Genomic DNA, 24,630 nt, shown 5'->3' on the forward strand with positions numbered 1-24,630 from the left:
CGATTGCTGCATTTTGCCCTTTGCTTTCTCTCTGTCGAAATATACATTTTTTTAAATAAACTTTTTATTTTGGGATACTTCTAGGTTTATGGAAAAGTTGCATCTATTGTACAGAGAGTTCCTATACACTCTTCATAGTTTCATCGTTTCCCCTCGTGTTAACAGACATCTTATATAGCCTTGGTTCAGTTGTCGGAACTAAATAATTAACATTGGTATTTTACTATTAACTAAATTAGAGCTAAATTATAGGCTTTATTTGGATTTCACCAGTTTTTGCACTGATGTCATTTTACTGTTTTACTATTGTAGGATCTAATCCAGGATACTATTTTGCATTTTGAATATACTTATAAAAAATTCTGAACCATTTCACATTAAATTACACACACCATGACACCTTACCTTTTAATACTGTAGCATGTAACTCCTAAGAACTAGGACATTCTCCTGTATAATCACTATGTGTGTGTGTGTGTGTGTGTGTGTGTATATATATACATATTTTGCTCAAGAAATTTAACATGATGCAGTAATATTAGGTAATAAGCTTTCCTAATAAAAATGAAGTAATAAAATTTCCCCAGTAACCATTAATAATTTTTTTTTTAAACTCTTAGGATCTAATCAAAGATCAAGCATTAGATTTTGTGGTCATGTCTCTTCATCTTCAAGCTAAGACAGTTTCTCTACTTTCTTTTCTTTTTTGGTATTTCATGACTGTAACATTTTTGAAGACTCCATGGCAGTTGGTAGTAGTTTGTCTCACAATCTGAATTTGTCTATTTTCTCATTATTAGATTCTGATTTAAAATTCTTGGCAAGGCTAATGACATGGGTGATGTTTTCCCTTGTATCACATTAGGATTGGTATGTTGATATATTGTTGGTGGATTTCTCCATTGAAAAGGTTGTTTCCGTTTTATAATTAATAAGGTGATTATTTGGAGACGTGAATATTCTGTTAGCTACAAACTGTGATAAAATGGCAATATTCACTGGTCATGTTTCTGCCATTTATTATTACATGGATAGTTGTAATAGGTAAGTTCTTAATTTTGTCATTTCTTTTGTATTTATTAGATATAGTTCTGTAAAGAAGAGGTTTCCCTTTTGCTCTCAATTGTTTTCTTTCATCGTTGTTTTGAAATCACTGGACTGATGGATCCTTTTTTTTTAGACATGCTGTAATCTCAATAAATTTACTCATTTGGTCTCTTAGTGATTTCAGAATTGGAAGTTCAGTACTATTATTAACAACAAATCTAAGTAGAGTTCAGGTTTTTTGAATAAGTAAAATACACAGTTCAAAAATAAAAGGTTGATCCATTTAGAGAATTTTTTCTCTCTTGCACCATATTCCCTTCTATACTCTGTAGCTAACCACTCTCATTAGTTTCTGCATCGTCTCCTCTGTGTTTCTTTTTCCAAAAATAAGTAAATATTTATATGTACTTTCTAAAAGCTGAAGTATAATTGACATACAATGCTACACTGGTTTAGGTGTATAGTACAGCGATTCAGCAAGTCTGTACTTGCTTACAGGTGTAGCTCCCATCTGTCACCATAATGTGCTATTATCATCCCACTGACTATATTACCTGTGCTGCACCTTTCATCTCAGTGACTTATTTGTTCCATAACTGGAAGCCTGTGTCTCCCACTCCTCTTCACCCATTTGTCCATCCCTCCACTCTCTACCCTCTGGCGACCATCATTTTGTCCTCTCTATAATTTAATTTCTCTTTTCTCGTACAAAAAGCATCATGTTATATATAATTATTTTACACATTGCTTTTTAAAGTTAACATAGCTTGGATATTTTTTCACTTTAGTTCATAGAGATCTTTCCTTCTCCTTTTCCTCCCTTCTCCCTTGTGCCTCTTCTTTTCTCTCTGCCTTGTGTCCTACTGCTGTAAAAGTGTACCAGTTTATTCATCTCGTCTCCTATGGATGGCACTTAGATTGTTTCTGAGCTTTTGATATTTTACAGACTTTGTATAGAATTATATAGTGAGTAACTTTGTGAATATGTGGTTTTATATTTGTAGAGGCATATCTTTTTTTTTTTAGGATTTTATTTTTAAGTAATCTCCACCCAACATGGGGCTTGAACTCACAACCTCAGATCAAAGAGTTACATGCTTCACCAGCTGATCCAGACAGATGCCCCTGTGGAGGTGAACCTTGGGAGTAAATTTCTAGAAGTGGGCTTGTAGGTGCAACAGTAAATGAATACGTAGTTTTGTTAGTCTGTAATCTGGGGAAAAGCCTATAATCTGGGCAAAAAAGGCATTTATTAGCTTGTAATTTGGACAAAAAGAAGATATAGCAGGTCTAAAGGCTCTGAGGCAGGGACATGGTAGCTGAGGGGATTGCATGGAGGCTCCATGAAGAAACAGAAATGAGAGGTGGCCTGAAGATCATATGCACTAGTGGCAGAGCTAAGCTAGAGCCTTGGCCTCCCTACTTGCAGTTCATTGCAATACACACCCAACACAGGGCTTGAACCCACAACCTGAGATCAAGACCCGAGCTGAGATCAAGAATCTGACACCGAACCATCTGAATCACCCCGGCGCCCCCTGCAACACACTTGTTAAACAAAGAATGCATACATGCAAAACAGGAATCTATTTGACTGAGGGCAGTCATGTTAGGGCTGTAAGAGGAGGGAGACGTTTATATGGACCGAAGTCCGATGAGACTTCAAAGATGAGGCAGCGCCATAAAGGAGGGCTGGGCCTGGAGTAGAGGTTGAAGCAGAGCAGATCCAACTCCCCGACTTTAGAACTAGGTGTGGATAAGGGCCTGGAGCTGAGAATAAGTATGTGGTTGGTGGGGAGTTAATGCCAGGAATAGAATGTTTATCTGGGAGAAATGAGAGGAAAATTGAAAACCAGTAAGTAAATTGGGCCTTGTAAAGATTCTCAGATTCCAGGATGAAATTTGAAGTTGATTTGTCTGCACAGTCACTGCAAATTTTTGGCACGGGGATGAGGTAGTATGTTCTTGTGTTTTCTCTAGTTTGTGGTCATTGTGTCCGTCTCTTTTTATCTTTTTTTTAAATTTTTTTTAAGATTTATTTATTATGATAGAGAAAGGCAGAGACACAGGCAGAGGGAGAAGCAGGCTCCATGCTGGGAGCCCGACGTGGGTTTCGATCCCGGGACTCCAGGATCGTGCCCTGGGCCAAAGGCAGGCACGAAACCGCTGAGCCACGGATTAACCCCCCCCCCTTTTTTTTAAGATTTTATTTTCTCCTGAGAAACAGAGGCAGAGACATAGGCAGAGGGAGAAGCAGGCTTTCCATGGGGAGGCTGATATGGGACTCAATCCCAGGACCCAGGATCATGACCCGAGCCAAAGGCAGATGCTCAACCACTGAGCCACCCAGGCGTCCCCATCTCTTTTTATCTTGAAAAATTCATTCATTCAGTTGTTCTAGTGACTAGTAGAGATCAATGTGCCTGGCTCTGGTAGGCCCTCCTTGTTATCTGGTACTTTGGTTACACTGTTTCCTCTCCTTGCTGTCTTTGCACACAACTTCATCTCTGTATTGGAAAATACTCAGATGCCACCCAAGACTTGCAGAATCAATTAAGTGTTCTAATTGCCCACTGTTAGGCTTACAGCTTGATTGATAATAAGGTGGGCACCCCTCCTCTCACTTCCAGAAAGCAAAACAACAGAATAAGATGTGATCCTTACTCCTAAGGGCTTAGGAATGTGACAGAGGAGTACTCACTTCACTCTGGAGGAGTAAATGGTATTTTATTCTTCTATCCCTCATTTTCCTTACCCTGGGATTCAGTCTAGAGCTGTGCTGTGCAGTAGTTTAGCCACTAATCCCCTGTCTAGAGCACATGAGAGGTGGAGAGTCTGAATTGAGGTGTGCTGTAAAAATGTGGGACATGCTTTCAGTTCAAAGACTTGGTATGACAAAGAATAGAAGATACCTTGGTAATAATTTTCTATTGTTTACATGCTAAAATAATGTTTTGAATAAATTGTGTTAAAATACTTTAAAATTAGTTTCATCCTTCTTTTACTTTTTAAAAATATGGCTACTAGAAAATTTAAAATTGCATATGTGGCCTTGCATTGTATTTCTTTTGGACAGTGGCCTAGAGACTTGATGAAATTTAGGTCAAACATTATTTTGTACTGCATCATACCAAGAGGTCCATAATACGAGTTTTGTCCTACTCTTAGTGACATTAAATTTGGTATTTTCCAAAACTCTATAAAACTCTTTTAAAGTTCCATTTTGGGGATCCCTGGGTGGCTCAGCGGTTTGGTGCCTGCCTTCGGCACGAGGTGTGATCCTGGAGTCCCGGGATCGAGTCCCACATCGGGCTCCCTGCATGGAGCCTGCTTCTCCCTCTGCCTGTGTCTCTGCCTGTCTCTCTCATGAATAAATAAATAAAGTATTAAATAAAAAAATAAGGTTCCATTTTGATCACTGTAAGAATTTTCCATTATAAAGGTGTAGGTGTATGTATATATGTGTGTCTATATATATATATATATATATATATATATATATATATATATATATGGTATATATTTTTGAAATCAATTCCAGGGTTTTTATTGTAACAATACTAAAAAACCAAAACCAAAACCAAAAACCTCAGAACTTGCCATTTTAAAGATAGATTTTGGGCAGCCCAGTGGCTCAGTGGTTTAGTGCCGCCTTCAGCCAAGGGCGTGATCCTGGAGACCTGGGATTGAGTCCCACATCGGGCTCCCGGCATGGAGCCTGCTTCTCCCTCTGCCTGTGTCTCTGTCTCTCTCTCGCTCTCTCTCTGTATCTCTCATGAATAAATAAATAAAATCTTTAAAAAAATTAAAGATAGATTTTGAGTATTTCTGGAATTCTCCAGAGATCCAGAGTCCGTATGGACTCAGCTTACATGGACAATGGTTATTCACTCCTTTTTTTTTTTAATTTTTTTAAAAAATTTATTTGATAGTCACAGAGAGAGAGAGAGAGGCAGAGACACAGGCAGAGGGAGAAGCAGGCTCCAAGCAATGGGAGCCCGACGTGGGATTCGATCCCGGGTCTCCAGGATTGCGCCCTGGGCCAAAGGCAGGCGCCAAGCCGCTGCACCACCCAGGGATCCCCGGTTATTCACTCCTTAAAGGAATCTTATTGTCAATCTTTTTTTTTTTCTTTGCAAAGCTAGTAATCACTTGCTAATTTCTGTTATCCTTACAAAGTTGACTTTTCATGGGTAGCACATCTATTGAACAAATTACTGAATGCTGATTATGTTGCAGACTCTGCGTTAAGCACTTTGAGTTGGAGTGGTAAGCAGGAGAAACACGGCCATGCTTCACGTAGGATGGTCCTTAGAGGTGAGGAGACACAGTTGCCCAGAACCCAGTGAATGAAGGCAATTAGGAAGCTTAGCTGAAGAATCTTGATTTGGGAGGTATTATATAGGCTTTTCTTCACAAACCTGCTCAAATAAATGCTTTGAAGTTTAGAACCCTCCACAGTCATTCTCCGTGGGTCTGATGAGAATATATAGTATAGTCGGCAGCTCCCTCCTGTTGTCTTTCTCATGTAATGCTGATTTATGATTGTAGAACTCTTCCCTCAATTGCAATTTTTTTCTAATCTTTTTCCCCTTTCTGGACATTTTGCCAGCATTCCTGGGGTCCGCACCTCCATCAGGCAGGTCCTAGAGGCGTCCCTCGGAGACTCCTAATACCCGGGACATGGACCTAACCAGTTAGATGTGTACGTGCCTTTAAAGAAGTAACATGTCTGTTAGGTCCATGCTATGACCTCAGGTTCCAGAATCAATGCAACATTCTTTAGAAGAGATGCTTCACTTTGGATTGAAACTAAGTTTAGAATCAGCCAGCCTTTTGTCCAAGGGAGGAGGAGAGTCCCAGTGAGGGAACACCTCACTATGAGTTGGTTTGGAAATTACTTCTCTCAATTTCCTGAGGATGTTTCCTTGCTCAACATACACTCGCCTCTGTTGCTTTCACTCATCTCTGAAGATGAACAGCATCTTATTTCCAGTTTGAGGTAGAGAGTTGGGTGATTTTTTTTTTCCTTTTAACTTTTTTCTTTGGGTAGCATATCAAATCTCTCTCTCTCTCTCTCTCTCTCTCTCTCTCTCTCTCTCTCTCTCTCCCCTCTCTCTCAAAATCAATCTCTTATGAGGAGCCAGAGAGAAGAAAACCAGGCAAGGGAAGAAAGTAGTTGCTATCATTTTTCAAGGATACTTGAAAAGGGGCAACTCATTATTGGCTCCTTAGGGCCCTGCTTGGCTGGTGAAAGAAGGGCTGGCTTGGGTGAAAGGGTGTCTCTTTATTCTTAACTTTCAATGTTGAATCCTTGACCAGGTGAAACTTGATTTCTGTTTGGCTGCCAGTAATTTCTAGTCCTTTGAAATTAGAACTCAAGGGCTTTGGCTTCAGGTAAGTTTGAAGTAATCAAGGAGGCCTGAGTGGAAGGCAGAATGAACCCTTTTTAGGATTGCAAGTTTAATCAAGGAAGAGGTTTCAGAAACCCACCCTCAGGCGGAAGCACCCCACCGGGTGGGGAATGTGCTTAGGTGGGGGGAGATCTGAGCAGAGTGAGGTGAGAAAGGGGGGTGGGCGTGCCTCTCCTCCATCTCCTAGCAGTCTCCTACCTCTATCTCTCTGGGTGACTAACCTTGGGTCACCTGGGACTGTCCTGAGTTTAGCCCTGAAAGTTCTCTCTCCTGGGAAAACTATTAGTTGTGGGAAAACCGGAGGCTGATGGGTCCCTGGGATTGAAGTTTGGGGTATTTGGGCTGCACAGGTGACACCTGAGAGAGTGCCCCAGGCCTCCTCCCTTGTTTCTCAGAGTAAGGAGTGCCCTAGGGGTAGGGGCAAGCTTAGGAGGTCAGAATGACAATAGCCACCTCCACCGGCCCCCTGGAATCCTCAGCAACTGCGGAGGGTGGGTGTTTTCAACCCAGTTTCAAGGGAGAGAGACCAGAGCTGAGGGCGATGATGTCTCCAGTTTCCCAAGGCCAGACAACTAGAAGGCCACAAGTGAATTTTAGTGTGCCTGAGTCTGAAATCTGTCCTCTTTCCTCTAAATGAAGAACTCGCTGAATTTGATGACAAATGGACAGCTGCTCTGATTTAGCAAAGCTCCGTGACCATGCGCCTCGTCCACTGTTCCCGAACTCCGGGTTTTAGTCGTAGAATCAGATTCCCCGGGAGGCCCCGGAGCTAAGAGCTGTACAGGCAGCTGTAGCGGGTGCTTTAGTCCGAGGCCTGTGGCAGGCCCCCGGTTAATGATCCGGTTGGTAAAGGAACTGCGAGGGGCCTGGTGGCGCAGGTGCTCCGTGGAGGGTAGCTGTGCTTGTTACTTTCATTAGGACACCCAAGCTGTAAATGTTGAGCTGAATTTTGTTAGCCAGTGCATGTCAATTCAAACATTTTAATATCAAAATCACCAAAGATTTAGGGTATTAGGATAGTAAGATACTTGCTGAATTCAAAGTTAGGCAAGCAAACCCATTTCCCCCCCACCAGGAGAAGCTGATCTCTTTGCTACTTGATTAGAACAGAGGACAGGCTTCCTCACCATCCTAAAAGGCTGAGCCAGGAGCAGAAAGTTCTGTTCTAGAACTGCAAGCTGTAAATGGTCCAATACAGGGGGAGGTCCAATCCAGGGGCTCAGGCCTCAGAAATTCTACTAAATTCAGAGCTGATTGGAAGCTCTTCCTATAAGGATGGAAACCCCAAGGTGTGAGCAGCACGTTGGGAGGTCCAGGCCCTACACTGGGTATGGGGGGGAGCTTTGAGGCCACTCTCTGCTTTGGTTTCCTCTCACCACCTGAGACCTGTGCCCTGGCTGGAGGAGGAAACACAGCGAAGATCAGACCATTTGTAGCTGGGTCCGAGGAGGACTCAAAGATAAGAGGAGACCCATGCATTCAACGAATGGTCCAGCTCAGTGGGCAGCCACCGGCCCGCTCGGTGTCGGTGCTGTGCGGGATTCTGGGGTTAGTGGAGGGGCAGCGTGTGCCCGCTGACCCCAGGAGCTCACAGGGGAGCAGAGGAAGTAAGCGGGCACACAAGGGGGCTTCTTGAGCAGCCATTTGACATCTTCACGTTGACTCAGTCCGCGTGGGCCCCTGGAAACGAAATATCATAGACAGGGTGGCCTGACGAGCAGAAAGCTGTGTTCTCACCTTTCTGGAGGCTGGAAGTCCAAGATCAGGTGCCCGCGTGGCCGGGTTCCCGTGAGGTCAGTCCACGTGGCCTGCAGCCTTCTCGCTGGGTGCTTCTGTGGCCTTTCTGCATGGCAGTTTTAGCAGACCGGGCTCCCACCCCTAGTCCTCACTTAGCCTTCATCATCCCCTAAAAGCCCTGTCTCCAGATTTAGTCACACCAGGGGCTGGGCTTCAACATACGACTTTGGGGGATACACACGATTCAGTCTATACCGTGGGTCCTAACCTACACTGTAACAAATGTATTAAAACCAACCCGTACCACACATTATATCCACATTTTTTTTCCTGCTGTACAATAAGTGAAAGGATTTTTATAATTTTGTTTTGGAAATTATTTGGCTATCTGGGATTAATTCATTTTATGATTGGTTCTTATTTCTCAGCAGTCATTCATACTTGGAATTTTTTGCAAAATGAGAATCCTAAATTGTTATTTTTATTTTATTTTATTTTATTTATTATTTTATTATTATTATTTTTTCCTAAATTGTTTTTAAATGTAATAAAATATTTGTGAATCTGACGGTTCATGAGATGGACATAATGCTAGATTTTTATGTTTAATTGAGTATTAACTAACTTTGCAGTCTGCTTTGCAGTTTTTATAGTTTGGAGCCAGTACTTTTTTCCAGACCTCAGATACTGTTGCAGGCTCTTGAACAGCTCGTTAGCCTCTAAGCGTTGTCTATAAATGCCTAAGGGCTAAAGGGGCTGGGGTGCGCAGCTCCACTTGACACTTGTAGATAGGTAGCTCCTGACCCTAACCTCTTCCAGGCTCTCCTACCTTCCAGCTCCTGTCTCGTTGGCACTTAAGACTGGCCATGTTCCACCCACCCTCTTCCCCGCCGGCCTCCCTCCCATTCTGTGTTCTTTGCCATTTTCTTTCTTCTTCTTTCTTTCTTTCTTTTCTTTCTTTTTCTTCTTTCTTTCTTTCTTTCTTTCTTTCTTTCTTTCTTTCTTTCTTTCTTTCTTTCTTTTCTTTTTTTCTTTCTTTCTCTTTCTTTTTTTTTTAAGATTTTATTTATTTATTCATGGGAGACACACGGAGAGAGAAGCAGAGACACAGGCAGAGGGAGAAGCAGGCTCCCTGCAGGGGGCCCAATCCCAGGACCCCAGGATTAAGCTTTGAGCGGAAGGCAGACGCTCAACCTCTGAGCCACGCAGGCGTCCCTCTTTGCCATCTCTCTCTTACGCTGACATCACCACTCACCCCATGGGAGACTCAGAGGCCATTGTGGCCATCAGAGGCTTCCATATCCACCTGTGTCAGGTTTCAGGCTGGTGTCAGGACGACTGCCTAGGTATTGTTGGCAACCTTGTTATGAATCCTGATTTCTGTCCCTCTTGTCTGGAGACCTGAGCTGGGGTGAGGCCTGGGGTGAGGTGTGGGCATTTTTTTTTTTTTTTTAACAGGCTAATGTGTTTATTGAAAGCACATCAGGTTTGGGAAGGCGTGGACATGGGCAGTATTGGTGGAATGAAAAAGAGATGTGCGTCTGAGGAATGAGAACGCAGCCCCCCTTGGGTTTATTGCCCTGATTTAGAGGTTCTCAAAGGGGCCTTCTGCTGTTTCCATGATGCCCGCAGGGTGTTGCCTTAAGGTGCTCAGGAATGTTCCACTCTGGCCTCCAGACCGTGTGTCACAGGTGCTGAGCCCTGGTGACTAGTCCTGTAACAGCAGCTGTTAGAGGAAGACATTCTGCTGTCTCTCATTTGTCTCACGTCAGAAGCAGGCTTTCTTCACAACAGCAGAGGCAGGGACAAACTGCTAATGAGCCTTGCTCAAAGGGGATAATCATACCACATACAGGCTCTCGGTGGTCCCTCCACCATCCTTCCATCTGGCCCTTCCACAGGCCAGTGCAGCTCCCCCTTCACCGTGGGACTCACTGCAGGTATCCCCACGGTAGGAGCCTGGGCAAAACCCACTTTCGGCCCCAGAAAGAGAAGGAAGTTTTTCCACCTCACTTTTGAAGCCCATCCCCCGGGCCTGTATTTCCTACTTCAGAATGAGGGCATAGGATATCTGTTCCCTTCAGGGAGAACGATCTGAAGGTGTATTCTGTGGTCCCCCGAGGACAGCCATGCAGTACTTTGACATTAAGACATCTTCTGGGGTCTGGGTGGCTCCGTGGGGTAAGCATCTGACTCTCGGTTTCCGCTCAGGACCTCAGGGTGGTGAGACCCCGCCCTGCGATGGGCTCCGTGCTCAGTGGGGAGTCTGCTTGAAAGTGTCTTTCTCACTCCCTTGCCTTCTGCCCCTCCCCCACCAAAATAAAAAGATAAATCCTTAAACAAACAAACAAAAAGACATCTTCTGAAGTCTTGGTTCAATTAAATGATACTGTGTGTTGCCCTTCCATAGCCTAGCCCCAATTTCCATGTCTGGTCCTTATTGGTCTCTTCAACGAAGGCTCAAAACCTTTGGGGCATAGCCTCACTCGCGGCAGCTGGTTACATACTCCCTAGGCACAGCAAACTAAGTATATGTCCTTCATTCAACACAATAACCTGATAAAATTACTTATTTTTAATTGTACATTTGAACAAATGGAAATAGGTGTTAAGCAACAGCCAAGGTTAAGCTGCCAGGAATTGCCATGTTGGCATTTGAATTGAGGCCTCTTGGTTCCAAATTTGTGAATCTAGCTATTAATGAAACTCCAAGGAACACTAAGGAAGTAGGCTGGATTTTATGGTGAATGACAGGATCAGGAATAATCATGCCACTAAGAGAGCTAGGATAAGGTCAGAGGAACAGTAGGACTGGGGCAGATGGCGAGGAGCTTGGGCTATGGGTTAAGAGCCACTAGGCATCATCACTGGGTCCCTCTCTCCTCCGCATCACTCTGTCTTGGCTTAACGGTTATCCTTGTGAACCATCACCTTTGTTTTCAAGTTAGTCACTGTTTTTGACTCTCCAGGAGCCATGGGCCAGCCCAGGCTGTGGTGAAGCAGCCCGTCCGGGGAGCCGCTGGCAGGACCACAGTCACAGCGATTGTCCAGACTGGTGGAGACTGGAGCACCGGCCTCTTCAGTGTCTGCAGAGACAAGAGAATCTGTAGGTTTCCCCTCTTCATTTAAGTCCTCCTTGACTCTTTCTTTCCCAAGGCATCCCTGCATGCAGAAGCTATGTTAGGCATACGGACAGAGATCTAATGGCTTTAGAATAACTGGACTGATCTTCTAGTGACTTACATGCACTCCTTGGCGGGAGACATCTTGCATTTCAGGGGTAGGGATGCTTTTCTAGAATAAGCAGTGACCTCAAAGATGTTTTAAATGACCAGATCCACCTTTGGCAAAGGTATGTGAGATGGGCTCCCCCATCTGCTGCTGGTGGGAGTACAGAGTGGTATAGCCTTCCTGCTGGATGGCTTAGCAGTACATATAAAAAGAACCTCAAGTGCTACATAGCTTTTGGCCACGTAATTACATTTGTTTAGGCACTTTGGCTTGGGAAATAAATTATGCACTAAGACTTAGCAACATTAAATTCTGCAGCATTGGTTATTACAGCAACAATCTGGAATAACCCAAAATGTTTGATGGGGGCTCGCCTACAATGAGTTATTATACAGCCATGAAAAGTCATGTTGTCGAACAGCATTTAATGGGATGAAGGATGTTTTGGTACATTTTTAAGTTAAAGAAGCAGACTGTAAAACTAAGCATGTTAGGCACCATTTTGGGGGAAAGGGAAGTATTTTTAAAATATCTGGAAGGATAAAAATACAAATGTTTATGGCATGCCTCCAGATGGTAGGCTAATGAGTAATTTTTATTTTCTTTTTTGCACATCTCTTTCTAGTGTTTCTATGAGGAATATGTAGGACTCTTATAAAAACAAGGATATCACAAAAAGACGCCCCTTATGTTGACTGAAATATTGTCAGATGTTGTTTCAGCTCTAAAGAGGTATCAATAACACTGTCCTCTAGCTAAATGATTTTCCTCTGGGAATGAAGTTCAAAGCACATGGAGTCCATTTTTATCGTAGGATATTCTAACGCATCTCTGGTACCACATCAGCGTCCCCTTCCAGGTCCTGCCTTTGCCCGAGGGAGCAGCTCGGCTACAGAGTCTTTCTTGTGTATGCTGGGTGGGTGGGGGAAGGTCTCCTTGTTGGACAAGCATTAATCACTAACATTCAAAATCCAGCAGATCCTGGATCTCAATATTTTTGAGCAATATGGCTTTCCCTGCCCTTTGCTGGCTTTTGGGAAGATCTCGATTTGTTCTTGAAGTCTCACAGGACTGATCAGAGATCCCTCTGAGCCGTTACCTGGTCCACGTCCCTATTCACCGAGGACTCTTGCTGAGGCTAAAGCTCTCCCGCCATGCTTTGGTGCTCTGGCCATCTACACTTGAGCTCTTCACTATTGGCCTAGGCCTCACTGCCTAGTACAGAACCCTACCCTCCATCCCTGTCCCTTTGCCCATCTGATGCAGAGCTCAGCAGGTTTCTTCCTGCCTCTGCTATGCGTGTAGACTTCTGATCAGGTAATGATGGCAACCATTCTTTGATTCTCTCAGCTTTCTTCCTTGTTCTCTTCCAATTACTCTGACTTTGGTTGTCTCCCAGTGCTGATGTACAAAGAAGACAGACTGGCTGTGTGGAGATGTGGAGACCTAGCATCAAATTGGGAAGAGGGCCATTTTCCTTTCCTAGCTTGTAGGTGGGGGTTGGGATGCCACCAGTGCATTTTCAAGTAGGGCAAAGCCTAGAATATAATGTAGTGAGGAGAACATGTTCGTATCAGAGAAGAGCTTGACTTGAATCTTAGCTCTGCCTCTTATTGGCTATTTGACCTCGAACAAATTCTCTGGGTCTTCATGTTGCCCCCTCTAACATGAGGATAATAAAAGTGCTCACTTTCCTCAGGGATGGTTGTTAAGATTAAAACGTAATGCTTATAACCCATTCTTAATACTGGCTTGGAACTTAAACTGGATCAGAGTTTTCTGGGTTGCATGCTCTACCCAGTTGAATAGCCCTCTCAAAATTCATGTCCACCTGTAACTTCTGAATGTGATCTTATTTGGAAATAGGGTGTCTGCCATGTAGTCAGGTTCTACTAGATTAGGGTGGATCCTAATCCAATGGCTGATGTTCTTGTAAGAGTGGGAAATTTGAACACAAACACTCAGAAGAGAAAGCTATGGGAAGACAGAGGCAGAGATTGGAATAATGCATCCACAAGCCAAAGAATGCCAAGGATTGCCAACATCCACCAAAAGCTTGGAGAGTGGCATGGAATAGACATTCCCTCAAAACTTCTGGAAGGAACTAAGCCTGTCAACATCTTAGTTTCATACTTCTAGCCTCCAGAATTCTCCAGTGAGAGAATATTTTTTTTAGTTTTTATTTAAATTTCAGTTAGCTAACATCCAGTGTCATATTAGTTTCAGATGCACAATATAGTGATTCAATACATCCACACAACAGCTGGTGCTCATCATCACAAGTGCACCCTTTAATCCTCATCACCTGTGTCACCCATTCCTCTCCCCTCCCTCCTGTTATTGTCAGATTGTGAAGAGAATAATTTCTACTGCTTAAAGATGCTCAGTTTGTGGTATTTTGTTATGGTGGCTCTAGGAAACTAATACAGAAACAACACTGGATTTCATCAGAAGGCTTTGGGGTAGCTCACAGAATCAGAAAATCACCTTAAAACTAAGCTTAGAAGGGACAAGCTGCATTATCAGGAGCTAGCTGATGCTCTGATCAACTCCAAACATTTTTATCCTTTTGTTTTTCCCTCTAAGAATTGATGGAGCAGATGGCATCCACTTTGCCTGGCTTCAGTCATTCCAAAGGATGGTCCTATCAGTACTGCCCTCAGTAGTGAAGGGATAGTCTCTCACAATTATTATTGGGGTGCTGTTATCAGGAAATGCCCAACAAGTATACAACGATGCACTTAGTGAATCTTAGATATTAATATTATTGTTACTACAAGTTGTTACTATCCTCCAGCATGTTGAGAGCAGAGTCAGGAGGCGTAGACTGGCTGCTGTACCGTGATTTCTACTCAATCCCAAGAGTACCTCATTGGGTAAAGAAACAACCGTCCTCACCGCTCCCAGCCTTAAATGCGGCTTCACTCCTTAGCTCTGTCCCCACCCCCTTGGTGTTCAGACCAACCACACTTGGTCTTCTGAAAATTCCCTGCTTGTCCACTTGAGAGCTCATTCTGGGGACAAGGTGAGAAGGGAGGACATGTGGAGAAATCAATGTTCTTTACATTTTGGCACAACCTGTGGAGAAGGGGCCACGGCCATTCAATCCAAAGTGACTGGAATGCTCTGTGTCTCAGTTATTCCCCGGGTGGACCTCCATTGCTCATAGTGTGTCTAAGCTGACTAGCTCAGAGAAGAACTTAGAGGTGACATCGCTTTAAACATTCGTTCCTGCATGCTCATTCCCAGGACATAGGTGGACTCAGAGTGCTACAGACCCTGGGCTTTTTTTCTCTCGTTTAGAAGGGCTACTTTATTCACAAAATATCTTTTTTTTTTTTTTTTAAGATTTTGTTCAGTTGAGCAAGAGAGAGAGAGCATGAGCAGAGGCAGAGGGAGAAGGAGGCTCCCCGCTGAGCAGGGACCCCGATGCAGGGCTCAATCCCAGGACCCTGGGACCATGACTTGAGCCAAAGGCAGATGCTTAACCAACTCGGCCACCCAGGGGCCCCTAGCCACAGAATTTGAATTAAAGCAGACCAGTGTGTAAACAGTTGTGACAAACTTGGAAACAAAAAGGAAAGCTGCTTTCCATGACAGATTCCCATCCTGGGACAGTTTCCTGTTACATGTTGAAAATTATTGCCACGATTTGACACCCATTAAACAAAGGGTAAGTGATGAACAGCAGCGATTTCCATTTCTCTTTGACATTTGGCTTCTTCATTTTATTGCAATTCCATTTTTTACACTGCCTCCCTCTTCCCACCTGGGCGCTTTCCCCTGAATTCAGAGGGCGCTGGGATGGGCCAGTGGGTGCTTCTGAGTCCTTTGGAGATGGGGTTGCTGGAAGCTCAGTTGGGAGGATGAAGCTGAGGGGGAATGAGTGGCTGCTAAGTGTTGTCATGGGTCGAAGGTGAAGTATCCCAGCTTTGAGGACATTTGTGACGGTGCCCCAGGGAAGGTTTATGTGTGAGGCATAATCCACTGGGTGTGTAATTTCATATTTACTGAGTTCCTACCTGTGTGGAGACCGTGATGGGTATTACAGATGTTAACAGAGAATGAGGCAGAGAAGTTTTCATAGAGGAGAGAGACAATGAGCAAACAAATCAGTTACCAAGATAATGACAGTTGTGATAAGTTCCATGAAGGAAATAAATAGGGCGTTATGGAAGGCAGCTGTGGGGGAGTGGGATCAGGGATGGCCTCCTCGGGGAACCAACTTAAGCCGATAGCTGGAAGGTGGGAGGAAACCTGCCCCTCAGACAGCCTCCCTGTGGAGGGAACCATAAGCATCGGGGGTAAAGAGCTTGGTGGGACTGGGAATCATCACATACCCAAGATGCATAGGATGAAGTGGGCCGGGATTGTCTTTGGTTTTCTGGAAGAGGAAGAAGGCATTGAAAAGGCTTCCGATTTGTGTCCCTGAACTATAACCTGGTAAAGCTACACTCTCTCAAATCAGGGATCACTGCTGTGCCCAGCAGAGCGCCTGGTCCATAGGAGGCACTTATAAATAGTTCCTGAACAACCCATCCATGAATGCATTTTAACCTGGATTCTCACTGGATTCTTTCTGTCTTACCCTTCATTGGAAGAGTCATAAATCCTCTGAGTTGGAAGGGGTATTGTGGTCCGCTGGTCTGGCCCCTCCCCTGCTTGTCTAAATCTCCTCTGCACCATGCCTGGCAGGAACCTGGCAGCCTTGGCTTTTGAGCATTTCTAGAAAGGGGGTTTCTCTCCTTTGGAGCCATCTCAGTGCTTTAAAGAGAGAGAGACAGAGAGAGAGAGAGAGAGGAGAGAGAGAGAGAGAGAGAGATTTTGAATAGCTTAGCATGCACGGGATGCAAAATTCAAAAGCACCTACGCCTTTGATATATTTGCCATCTGCCCACCCAGTTCTCCCCAAAGGCAACTACTCTTACCTGAGTCCACATGTGGTCTATATGCTTGTGAAGATATAAAATAAATTTAAATGAAAGTAGATTATTCTTATTATAAAACCATCCTGTAGGGATCCCTGGGTGGCGCAGCGGTTTGGCGCCTGCCTTTGGCCCAGGGCGCGATCCTGGAGACCCGGGATCGAATCCCACGTCGGGCTCCCGGTGCATGGAGCCTGCTTCTCCCTCTGCCTATGTCTCTGCGCCTCTCTCTCTCTCTCTGTGACTATCATAAATAAATAAAAAAAAATTAAAAAAAAATAAAACCATCCTGTAATCATCATAAAAAAAGAAAAATACAGAGATGTAGAAAAGAACAAAACCCAGCTGTTGGAGATCATCCTCGTTGTAGTTTGGTACCTCTCCTTCCAGGTTTTCTGCTGTGCCGTGTATATAAATAAATAATTTCTACAAATAGTGGAATTGTAAACACACACTGTTCTGCACCCAATATTTTACATTGCTGCATAGATTCCATCGTATGAATTTATCATAATTTATCCAGAAACCCTCATTGGTGCATCTTCCTGTGGTTTCCAGACTTTGTGCTGCTCAAACCAGTGTTCTGTGAGTGACTTTGTACAGGTGTCATTTTGCATGTGTGTCAATTTACCTGTTGGACAATTGCCAAGGAATAAACCTGCTGGTGGAATAGTACGTACCATTTTAAATCTCGATAGATGCTGCCAACAGGATCTCCATTTGGAAGTTGTACTAATTTACACTCCCACCCACAATGTATGAGTGTGCCCCATTTCTTTCTTGAGCATCTCTTACTGTTGGATAGTTCTGCCTTTTTGGAATAATTGATCGGCACTGTGCCTCGTTGCAGTTTCCACCCACCTTTCCTCCTCCTGCTCTCTGGAGCTCTGCACTCTGGTCCTGTGTAGGCTTTTTCTTTTGATCTTGACTCCCCTGTGAGTTAGAAGGATGAACAATAAATCACATTCCATGCATGAGGGGGGAGCCCATCTCAGAGGACAGGCCAGGAACAGTTAGGCTGTGGATGCTTACATAACCACCAGGCCTTTGGGTGTAAGAAAAAGAGGCTAAATTTCTGGCTCAAATCCCTTTAGAGCCTGAGCTCCTTAAAATAAAAAAAAATAAATAAATAAATAAATAAATAAATAAATAAATCTGTGTATATGTATATACACAAATAACACATGAATATGTTCACCTTGTTAAAAAAAAAAGAAAAAACATTACAGAAAAGGAAATCATGTCTCCTTTTTTTTTTTTATGAAATCAGTCTGGAAGGTTTCCTTACAGATCATTTTCTTGGTGTTTGTATAGGTAGCCATTAGTAATAAGTACTATTGTTCTCTAACTCGTTAAACAAAGCATAAATAGTATTGTGGTATTTGTATCATTATGTAACTTCATTTTTTGGAAGATTTTATTTATTTACCAGAGAGACAGTGAGCCCAGAGGGTGACCGTAGGAGGGAGAGAATCTCCAGCAGACTTCCTGCTGAGTGTGGAGCCTGACGCGGGGCTTGATCTCACGACCCTGAGATCAGAACCTTAGCCAAAATCAAGAGTCAGACAGATGCTTGACTGACTGAGCCCCCCAGGCACCTCTGCAATTTCTTTTTAACTCAAAATATGTCTTACAGATTTAACTCTGTTGGTACTTAATCTTTCACTGCATTCTTATTTATTCTGGAATATGATTTACACCATCATGGCTTATTTACACTTGCATCTATTAGTGCACATTAAAGTTTTCAATTTCAAGCTACAAACTATGCTGCAGTGGACACTCCTGTGCTGCCTCGTTGTGTACATGTGTAGATGTTACTGTAGGGTAGATGCTTACAAGTGGGATCACTAAGTTCTGGTGTATCTAAACTTGCCCTAGTTTCACCCAACTTGCCTTCAAAAGGGCTGTGTACCTATTTCTCTATGGTTTCCCCACAATGTAAATATTGAAAAAAATTGGCATTCTTATGGGTTTCCAATTGCCTCAATAGCATCTCCCTGATTACTAATGACTAACTTTTCACAGTTGTTATTGGCCATTTGTGTTTCCTCTTTGGTAAATTACCTGCTCATGTTCTAGCTCCATTTTCTTCTTTTGTTTAATCCTTTACATATTGATTTGTAGGAGTTTGTAACTATGTCGCAAAATTTTCTTCTAGAGATTCTTTAAGACAGTGTTCCATCGTCCCACTTTTGCCCATTCCTATTGGGGTATGAGCCGAGAATTTTTATCCCACTCATTCCATCGCGTAGTGACATCTGACAAAAAAGAACTTTCCTAAAGTTGTGTGATGTGAGAGTGTATCACAGGAATAAATGCAGAGTAGTGGCAGTGAGGATACTGTCTCAGAGCACACAAATCCACAGCTGCTGTGACATACTAAATACATAAAACACGAGAACATATGGTGTTGTGTATAGTAGTTAAGACTTTGGGGCCAGACTACCTGAGTTCAAATCTCACCCTGCTCCTTCCCAGTAAATGTATCCCTCTGGCTATCTGTGCTCCTCCATTAAAATGGATGCATTAAGAGTATCTGTATCATAAGATTGTTGTGAGAATTAAGTGGGCTAATGCAATGTATTTTTAGCAGGGCTTGGCACATGGTGAAGTCTAATGTTAGCTATTACATAATAAGAATTTAGCTTTCATAGTGATTTTTGTTTTTTAAATCACATTTGACTTCATCTGACTTCTGTCCCAGGGTAACTGAACGTGTGTTCTGTTGTGTTGCCTTCAGCATCTAGAACTGCATCCTAATGAACATTTAGATAACACAGTTATCTGATGGAAAGGATTAAAAATAAGAATAACACCACGTGCTTTTTAAAAAGGTATGCAACTCATAAAGATGAGATACAGGAGTTCCAAAGCACAAAACAATGTCTTTACAATATGCTTACTGAGAGGATGGTGGGCATTTGTCCCTGCCGATGATGGTGCTACAGCTCAGGCAATTGTGTAAACACAACTTATTATTCACTTAGCTTGCCAGCTTTATAATTATGCAACTTTTGATTAATTTATTTGCAGGCATTTGCACTATTTCATAATCCATGCATAAAATGAGATTTGATTGACCTTTTTTTTATATGCCATGATTTCCAAGTCTCCCAATTCAGGACTGCCTATAGTATGACTACTGGGAACTCGCAGGAAGTCTACTGGGCCATCTGTCCTACAGCTGTTCACACCAGTGGTCGCTGCAAGGTGTTGGGGAGGGGCTGGCTTCTGATCTGGCTGAGGGTAATGATTTTTTTTTAAATGTGGGGCAAAACATCTCAGATTGACTGAAGGCTAAATTCAGAGTTTGCTTTGGGTGAAGGGATGCCTACAGTATGTGATTTAGCAAATTATCTCACGACTCCTGAATGGAAGAAATAGATGTTATTTCCTCAAAGATGGGCTGCTCCTTGTCCTCCTCCGCATGGAGCCCTCTTACCCTTTGTGTGTGTGCTACCTCACTCCCTCACAGCGACAGTTAAGTCCAGAGCCCTGGAACATCTTCTGGGGGTGGGGGAGTGTCTAAGATAAAATAGCATTCCTAGCATTTTGCTTTTTTGTCATTGAAATTGGAAGTGGGTCTTCGCACTCCCCACCAGAGACAGGCCTTTGACAGTAAGTTCTGGTATGCTAATGACACGGTATTTTGAGCCTTTCTGTCAGGTGCACTAAAAGGCTGTGATCATTACCATTTCATTCTCACTGAAATGGCTAAAATAGAATGTGCTGACCATAGCAAATGTTAGTGAGGATGTGGAACAACTAGAAGTCTCATCCATTGCTGGTGGGATTGTTGAATGGTGCATCTATTTTGGAGAACTGTTTATTTCGTGTCAGGTTAAACATAAATCTACTTCATGACCCAGCAATTCACCTAGGAATCCACATAAAGGAAATGAAAATACACGTCCGCATGAAGACTGTACACGAATGTTCATAGTACTTGTTCACCACAGCAGAAAATGGAATAGCCAGTGAGAGTATGGAGAAACAGTCTGCTCTGTATTCATATGTTGGAATAGCACTCAGCAGCAATAAAGAACGTACTACAGATTCACAGAACAACAAAGATGAGCCTCAGGAAACAAAGTTGAATAAAAGAAGCTGGATATAAAAGTAAACATGGTTCCATTCATATGAAGTCCAAGGAGATGATAAAACTTATCTATGGGAAGAGGAGTCAGAGCAGTGGTTGCCTCGGGAGTGGGGATGGGAAGATTGGGGTCATCCGGGAAGGGGCATGAGGGACTCTGAGGACAGCGCTCTACTTCTCTGGTTGCTTGGGTGAGAACGTGATTGTCACAACTCACCCAACAGAGCACTTACGATCTGTTCATTTTCTCATATCTAAATTATATCTGAGGGATCCCTGGGTGGCGCAGCGGTTTGGGCCTGCCTTTGGCCCAGGGCACGATCCTGGAGACCCGGGATCGAATCCCACGTCGGGCTCCCGGTGCATGGAGCCTGCTTCTCCCTCTGCCTATGTCTCTGCCTCTCTCTCTCTCTCTCTCTGTGTGTGACTATCATAAATAAAAAAAAAATTAAATTATATCTGAATAACATCTATTGCATATGTGCTTTAAAGGTCATGGTTAGTTTTTTGGTATTTATTATTTCATTTTTTTGCTGTTTTATAGTGCAAATTCTGCGTTCTTCAAGATCATCCTCATCTGGATTGCTAGGCGTCGTAACACTTTAACTGTATATGAGGAATTCCTAACGCGCTGTCTGTTGATAGTTTTCAGTGGATCCTTGGACCCCACAAAATTGAATGCACAATTTTGCATGTTTGTATATTTTTCTTTTCCCTTGAAGAGTGATTTCATGGCTACCACCATATTCTCAAAAGGGTCTGTGACCCAAAACATATTTAAAACAGAACTTGTGTGTTAGATGGTTCACGCAGAATGTGTAGGAAACAATATCAGGAGTTAAAGATCAACGAATGAATAAATGACGAACTGTCTCCAGTTGCTGTTCTAGGAACCAAGCCTCCAATAGTTTACTGATTAAAACTGGCAGATGCCAGTGGCTCCATGAAACTAGCAAAAATTAGAGTAACCTTCTGGCCTGAGCAATAGAACACAGTCCTGAGGAGACTAGCGGGCAGAACCAGTGCACCATGAAAGAGCTTTCAGTCCCATTTACAGAAAAAGATGCCTGCTATTCAAAAGTATCATATTCTGGGTCTATTTTAAATATTGAAAATAGATGAACATAATAGAAGCCACAGTGATGACTGAACTGTAAAAAATTATTTAATGCTTTTCTCTTGACAGGAAAAAACAATTACCATCGTGAACGCTAACAGAATCGTGTCAGGTTCGGCTTTGCCAGTGTTTAACAAAAGAGGACAATTTTGATGTGGCTCAGTTACGGCAATTTTCATATGCTGCGTTTTGACAATTGGTTATTCATTGTCAGTCCTTGATTGCAGGGAGACAGTGTAGCGTCGGGTCAACAGCATAGGGCTGTGAACGCTCTTGGAGACGGGAGGCTGCTCTGAGCACATGAGAGCCGTGGCTTTCTTTTGTGTGGTTATCGACAGGTTTCTGTGGCCTGTTTTGTCCAATATGCCTTGAGTGTGACATCGCCAGGCATCACGGAGAGTGCCTTTGTTGGCCATTGTTACCTGGGTCCACCTTTGCGCTGAGAATTGGCACCAGAGAGAGACATAAAATACGGGTAAGTTTGAACGTGTACATGAACTTGGATCTATGTAAACCTAAATGTCTTTCAAACCTGTGATTCAAAAAAAAAAAAAAATGTCTGGGTAAGGATGCTTGAAAACACCACACTTAGTGGAAGACTTTGGGAGAGGGAAGGGAAGAAATCTCTGATTTCATTCGTATGAGCCAAAAGGCTACATCGTGAGGGGTGTTTCCTGGGGCGCCTATTCGAATGCTGGTTATTGGTCAGTGGGCTACTTCTGTCTCTCTGTCTCTCCCTGCCCCCCGAGATGATGATGGGTAGAACTGCACCAAACTTAGAGGGTGTTCTTGGGGTGGTCTGATGTAAGATACAGATGATGTGGCACATGCAGAGCTCACTCTGGGGGTTCCCTGGAGGGAGCTTCAAAGAGCCAGTCACTTTCCAGTGCAGCTGAGCCTGGGGGACAATGAGAGCCCGAGTACAGAGAGGTCACACATATCAAGATGACGAGAGTCAAAAATAAACAAGGCACCTCCTTATATATTCATGTGGAATGATCCCTATTACATACACATTTCAGTGGACCCTTGGACCACTGAGATAGATCAATACAAAAATATATGTAAGTATATATATTTATTTGAAATATCTTTATTTATTCACAAAGAGACAGAGAGGCAGAGGCAGAGAGAGAGGCAGACTCCCTGCAGAGCAGGAATCCCAAGTGGGACTTGACCCCAAGACCCTGGGATCATGACCTGAACCGAAGGCAGACACTTAACTGACTAAGCCACCCAGGCGCCCCCTAAAATAGATTTTTAAGTGAAAAAAAAAAAAAGTATAAGACACAGAAATATGCAACTATTTGCATAGAAGGACTATATATACACTTGCGTAGACATAGAATTTATCTGGAAGTGTATATAAAGAGCTGCCAATGACGGTTGCCCCCAGACAAGTGCAGTGGGTGGCTGGGTACAGCCATGGGAAGAGGGACGTACTTTTTACTTCCCGTGCCTTCTTATTGTGAGAATTCTGGACCATATGCACTTGGCACCCCACTCGAAAGAAAGAAAGAAAAGAAAGAAAGAAAGAAAGAAAGAAAGAAAGAAAGAAAGAAAGAAAGAAAGAAAGAAAGTCATTATAAATATTAAGTCCTAGTAGGAAAAAGAAAGAGGCTGACAGGGAAATCGGGGCTTTCAAGTACGAAGCGTGTACCAAAAGCCGAAGCAGGGCCGGTCCCTGGAGTGAAGGACCGATGAGCACTTGAGCAGCGGGGCACCTGGGGGGCCGCCCAGGGGAGCCGCGGCCCTGGGCGCTCACCGGAAACGGGGCGGCCAGGCCCTGGGAGCTGCAGAGCGGCGCGGTGGCAGGACAGAGCCGGCTCTCCCCGCAGGCCACGCTGTGTGAGGACTGGCTCGCCGTGCACTGCTGTTGGCCCTGCGCCGTCTGCCAGCTGGCCCGGGAGCTCAGGATGCGGGCCGCCCGCCTCTACGGAATCTATGCGGCCTTCAACGAGGGACAGCCTTGAGGGACAGCCTTGTGTGACGGAGCGAGAGACGCCCCCGCCCCCGCCCCGCCCCCGCCCCTCAAACTCCTCTTAGAAGAGACACTGTTCTTAAGGTTTCACTGAAGTAGCAGAATAAATGAGGGCTCCCCTGCCGTCTTGGCTGCGTCCCTCCCTCCCGCCGCCGCGAGGGCGTCCCTGGCCTCTGCCCCGCTGCGGGCTCTGCGGGAGCGCGGCCTTGCGCACTGCGCGGGCTGGGGAGGCCGGCGCCCCCCCCACCCCTCCCCCTCCCCCTCCCCCTCCTTGGGAAGCTTTCTTCCGCCACCCGCTCCCTCAGGGCCAGCGCGGCGGGAGCCGGCCCCCTCGGCCCGCCCGCCGGCCCCTGGACGTCGGCCCCCTCGGCCCGCCCGCCGGCCCCTGGACGCCGGCCCCCTCAGCCCGCCCGCCGGCCCCTGGACGCCGACCCCCTCAGCCCGCCCGCCGGACGTCGGCCCCCTCAGCCCGCCCGCCGGCCTCTGGACGCCTCAGCCCGCCCGCCGGCCCCTGGACGCCGGCCCCCTCAGACCGCCCGCCGAATGCCGGCCCCGGGACGCCACCGGGCCCAGGCCGCTGCGTCCCTTGAGCCGCTCTCCCCTCCGACGCCCCGAGGCCGCCCGGGCCGGACAGATCCGGGGAGATCCTAGCCCGCGGTGCCTGTGATGTGACCTTACCTGGCAACAAGGCTCGCAGACGCCATTAGGGAGGGGAGGGCCCTTTCCCTGCACGACCGCCGTCTTCACCAGAGGAGACGAGCCGCGAAGGCGGACGCACAGCGGAAGACAGCCGCGTGGAGGCCGAGCGGGGCGGCGTGGGGCCACCAGCAAGGGCGCCTCGGTGACCGGAAGCCGCGCGAGGCAAGGAGGAGCCTCCCGGGGGTCTTGGGGGGAGCGTCGCCCTGGCCACATCTTGGTTTTGGACCTCGAGGCTCCAGAACCGGGGCAGATGGTGCCAGTCGTCGAGCCACCCAGTTAGGGGCACGTTGTGACCGCGGTCCCGGGGCGCGTCCACCCGGCGGCCCCACGAATGCAGTCCAGTCCGCGGCCAAGAGCGGCAGCCCAGACTGGGCTGAGGA

At 44.9% G+C, this 24,630-nt stretch overlaps 1 protein-coding gene across 1 annotated transcript; it reads left to right on the forward strand.

Annotated features, from left to right (window-relative positions):
* The first annotated feature begins 5,927 nt into the window (after positions 1 to 5,927).
* Positions 5,928 to 23,543, forward strand: PLAC8L1 (PLAC8 like 1). The gene is made up of 4 exons (XM_055332656.1): positions 5,928 to 6,049; positions 11,168 to 11,304; positions 21,909 to 22,045; positions 23,409 to 23,543. Exons 1-4 carry the CDS (start codon positions 5,928 to 5,930, stop codon positions 23,541 to 23,543), a joined length of 531 nt encoding a protein of 176 aa, XP_055188631.1.
* The last annotated feature ends 1,087 nt before the right edge of the window (positions 23,544 to 24,630 follow it).

This window comes from Nyctereutes procyonoides, unplaced genomic scaffold (assembly GCF_905146905.1).
Source record: "Nyctereutes procyonoides isolate TBG_1078 unplaced genomic scaffold, NYPRO_anot_genome, whole genome shotgun sequence".
In the NCBI taxonomy this organism is placed as follows: domain Eukaryota; kingdom Metazoa; phylum Chordata; class Mammalia; order Carnivora; family Canidae; genus Nyctereutes; species Nyctereutes procyonoides.

Coding starts and splice junctions, on each gene's coding strand:
- PLAC8L1 (XM_055332656.1), top strand. CDS start 5,928: ATGAGTTGGTTTGGAAATTACTTCTCTCAATTTCCTGAGGATGTTTCC. Junction 6,050..11,167: donor CATCTTATTTCCAGTTTGAG/GTAGAGAGTTGG, acceptor TTGACTCTCCAG/GAGCCATGGGCCAGCCCAGG. Junction 11,305..21,908: donor CTGCAGAGACAAGAGAATCT/GTAGGTTTCCCC, acceptor GGTTATCGACAG/GTTTCTGTGGCCTGTTTTGT.